The sequence below is a fragment of the Stegastes partitus genome, unplaced genomic scaffold, assembly GCF_000690725.1.
Source record: "Stegastes partitus isolate 25-593 unplaced genomic scaffold, Stegastes_partitus-1.0.2 Scaffold654, whole genome shotgun sequence".
NCBI classification, from domain to species: Eukaryota; Metazoa; Chordata; class Actinopteri; family Pomacentridae; genus Stegastes; species Stegastes partitus.
This window is the reverse complement of record NW_007578385.1, coordinates 327010-331543: the sequence shown is the minus strand read 5'-3', so window position 1 is coordinate 331543 and position 4534 is coordinate 327010. Positions and strand designations below refer to the sequence as shown.

Here is a 4534-nt window from a genome sequence, read left to right as displayed (position 1 = left end):
AAAGCTAAAACTCTGAAGATAGTCATATGAACAGGATAGCTAAGAGAAAGTATATGGCTGGATTTAAAAAGAGGCAGAACTCTAATAGCAAAACTCACAGAAGAAAAAAATTAATGACATCAGGCAACTAAAAAAATTACAAAAAACAGGGTGATAAAAAAAAAGAAAAGAAACCAAGACTGAACATGACAAGGCCAGTCACAAGAGAAACTAAAGGCAAATTAAAAATAGTTAGCCATTAATTTGGATTTTATATTGACAATGTTGGGACAGAATTGAATGTGTAACATGAAAATGTTGCAGAACCTGGGAGAGATAGTGGAAAATGCCTTCTTCAGACGCATGACACTAAACAGTCACCCTGCTTGGTTTTAATGCCAATCTTTCTAAAATCCACAATAGCTGTTTGTTTTTTTAGGTAGTTGATTTTCTTTTTATTTTCTCTTTCAGGTTTAACTGAAGGTGTCGGTGTGCTGCCGGATGGTCCTCTGAATGCAACTGTTAATGGGACGGTTATGTTCACTACATCACTGAGTCCAACACAAACACCGTTTACGTCTGTGAGCTGGACTTTTGGAGTGACAAATATAATAACCTCAAGTAGTGGCTCAAATATAATTCCACCAGAGTATGAAGACAGGATCACTCTGTTCCCATCTACTGGATCTCTGGAGCTCAGGAACCTGACTGAAGCTGACAGTGGAGAGTACAGTGTTCACATTTTACCAGCTGGTGAAGCCGCTTTGGTTGGGCGAACCACACTGAATATATATGGTGAGTACGTGTTGATTTTCAGATGCAAAGAATTATTTTTTTCTTTTCAAAATTGTAAAACATTCATTTAAAAAATCAAACAAACAAAAATAGTAGCTACACAATATTATGATAGAATACATAGACATTTTAATGAAGTTTATTTGTGACTTCATCTCTTCTCCTCTGTAAAATTATACCGTATAAATTATAGGTGTTATTTTCCAGTCTCAGGAATAAAATGTCTTACAAATTCTACATCATGTCTGAAATATAAATAGTTTCACTTGGCTGCATGTAATAGATCTGCCATGTTATTGCTGTTATTAGCTGCAACAGTCTTTGAACAAATCCTGCTCTTACAGATTTATTCCATTTTACTGATTGTCAGATTGTATGAGAAAGCTGTTTAAAAACTCTTTCACGAAACATTCTGTAGTGATATTCAACTGTGTTAGTTCTCAGGTTAGACCCGACACCACCACAGAGAAGAGAATCTAATATAGTTAAATTGTTGCCTCTCAAACATGGTGTGAAGAACAACTGCAAGTAACTTGATAGTTTTTTATACATGAACTCTGTTGAGTCACTTCAAGCGACAACTGGACAGTAGACACATGACAGCACTGCAGTAATTAAAGTTAATTGTTATGACCAGTGTTGTACAAAGGCTAGTTTCAGGATTTTAATTGCTCTCATTTTATTTGTTCTATGGATCACTGTCATGAAACCTTTTTAGACTCAGTAGAAGCAAATAGAGACATTTAATTTTTTTTAAATGGAATTCCTTTCTGATCATTGTGGTGTTTGTCTGCTTGTTTGTGAAATGATGAACAGTGTAAAACCATTTTGTTCTTCACCCACAGAGCCAGTCTCCAGTGTAACAGTAGATCCCAAAAGTGCAGACTTGGTTGAATTCAACGATTCTGTCAGTCTGTCCTGCACCTCCTTTGGATCCCCCACCTCTTTCCTCTGGCTGAATGACACCTCTGAGGTTACAGCCAGTGACAGAGTTCAGTTCACTGATGGAGGATCCGTGATGACGATAGTCAACGTGACTCGCTTTGATCAGCAACAGCTCAGGTGTCGTGCGTCCAATCCTGTCAGTCATGCCACCAGTGAGCCTGTACCCATCTCTGTCAGCTGTGAGTTATTTATCTACATGTTCAGTGTCTGACATCTGCATGCAAACATCAGAGATAGTTTAGATTATTCACAGAGTTTAATGGAAAGTTTTAAAACATTTTTTCTTTTTTTTACTTGTTTGGATTCAGTACAACACCATCAGAAACTACATCATCCATTTTTTTTTTCTTTAATGATAGATTGATAGATTCAAGGTATCCAGCAGCTCACACATGTTACACACAATAGATAGAGGAACCATGTAGAAAAGAGCAGTTGAGGTGCAAATCGTGCTGGAAACAGGAAGAAGGTGCCTAAAACAATGCTGGTATTTATATAGATGTGCAAAAATGGTTAGTATCTACAATAAGGTGCAAATTGGTGGTACAGTGCTGCTTGTTCATCATCAGGTTGAAATTATGACTATATCTGGGATATTCTAATAAGCAGCCTTCATAGAGCACTGAGAAAACTGTGTCTGTGTGACAAAAGACGGGAGTTTATATGTAAAGCCAAAATGGGAACGTTTGAACAAGGTCCAAGGGACAGTTTCTTTGGAGATCAAGAAATGTTGATTCAAACAGAACTTTTGGTTTTGCTTCAGTGAAATTTCACCTTTGTCGGTACGAAAAGCCTCCCCGTCAATAAAAGTTACTTCCTTTAATCAGTAGGTATACACAGGAATAACTTATTGTGATTAACTAGCTGAGCAGTTCAATGAGTGACGACATGCTCTGCAACGATACGATTCTCTTCGATGTGTCCTAATTAATGTCAGACAGTGTGTGAATAACTCAGTGATCAGATCTCAGGTGAGCAGGTAATTGACAAACAAACACACACATTGCCTTCCATGGCTGACCGGGGTGTGATGATCTGCCACGCATGAACGACATTCGGCCAACCATGACTTTAAACAGGCAAAAGTTATTCCTAGAATCGATTTCGGGGAATTTCGTCATGACAAAAACCAGGATTATGACATTATTCTATGACAATAAACAGGCTGTTTTACTATAAGTTATACAGGAAATGATTCATGACTTTGATATTTTATGATTATAAATGGGATATTTTATAAAGCGGTACAACATTAAGTGGGCAGCACTGTATTTACAATGTAATACAAAAAACATAGTATGATAGAGTCCACGGTGCAATGTGACAACATGTAGGTAACTGTCATTATAATAATGAGTATATAGGTGCATGGGTCCTGGTGGGTCCAGGGTAACTGCTTTATTGCACGGTTGAATCTAGTGATTGAAATGCAGCAGCCAACAGTTCAGGCCCCAACAGACCACAACATAGAAAAGGACACTGGCCACCACTGACTGGTAGAACATATGCAGCATTTCACTGCGTACATCGAAGGATCTCAATCGTCTGAGGAAGGACAGCCAACTCTACCCCCTCCAGTACCGGGCTTCTATGTTTTGGACCAGTCCAGTTTGTTGTCAAAGTGCAAACCCAGATATTTGTAGGTTTGCACAAGTACGATGTCCTCTCCTGTGATACTGACAGGCTGCAGCAGGGGCTTAGACTTGAGGAAGTCCATGATCATGTGTTTGGTCTTTGAGATGTTCAGCAGGAGGCAGTTATGAGCAGTCCAGTCAGTGAAGGCCGTCATCAGGCTTCTGTACTCACCTTCCTGCCCATTATTGATACACACTACAATAGCTGCATCATCAGCTTATATCATATTACATTGTACAGTTTTTTATGCACTTTTTTCTGGTGACTTGTTGTACAGTGATGTATTAGTGTATACTGGACAGGTTCAGACTTCACATATGTTGTATGCAATTTAGTTTTTCCATCTACTAACATTACTTCTTTGTGTTGTTTCCTTCAGTTGGCCCAGAAAATACCAACTTGATGCTCTCACCACAAGAAGAAAACTTTGCAGTCGGGTCAAACATCCGCCTGGTCTGCTCAGCTGAGTCTCGACCTGATGCCCAGTTTATGTGGTTTCTGGATGGAGACAAGCTGGATCACACAGAACGAGAGCTCAGCTTGACAAACATTCAGATGAACCAGGCTGGAAACTACAGCTGTCAGACCTTCAATGTCAAAACTCTGAGATATCAAACATCTCAACCTGCAGCCATATCTGTAATGGGTAAGTGTGAACAAAGCTTTTGTTTAAAGAAATACAGTTTAAAAAGATGTGATTTAGGCTTTTATTCATGATACTCGTCAGGTGAAAAAACAATTGTAATAAGCATTTGTGGAAAATTGACTTCATCGACCCGACATACATCTGCCATTTTTGTTCAAACAGAGATTTCCAAGATGCCTCACAAAAAAAAACTAAAAAAAAGTTTGAGGCCATACAAAGTGCCTTTCTGAAGCAAAAATTGACACTAACAGACTGATGCCCAAATTGTAAACAATCACATCATTTCTGGGCAAATCAATTTTTTAATTTAGCAAAAAAAACAAAAATCTTAATGCAAATTTCGTCTGATATATTCCTACCTGCATCTCACACTATTTACAGAGATTGGTCATAACGTTTCCATTCAGTCAAAATATCAGGCTGCAATTTTAGCTCTGAGATTTATTTTACGGGCTGCAAGGTGGTTACCACCATCGCCTCGCAGCTAGAACGTCGCCGGTTCTGTGTGGAGTTTGCATGTTCTCCCCGTGCAGC

At 38.7% G+C, this 4534-nt stretch overlaps 1 protein-coding gene across 1 annotated transcript in view; it reads left to right on the top strand.

Moving 5' to 3' along the window:
• LOC103363357 (carcinoembryonic antigen-related cell adhesion molecule 5-like) overlaps positions 1 to 4534 on the top strand; it is an 8521-nt gene that overhangs the window by 1265 nt on the left and 2722 nt on the right. The window contains exons 2-4 of the mRNA XM_008290088.1: positions 451 to 774; positions 1620 to 1898; positions 3734 to 4000. Of these exons, the coding sequence (XP_008288310.1) occupies positions 451 to 774; positions 1620 to 1898; positions 3734 to 4000 (870 nt within the window). The remainder of the gene's footprint in view (positions 1 to 450; positions 775 to 1619; positions 1899 to 3733; positions 4001 to 4534) is intronic.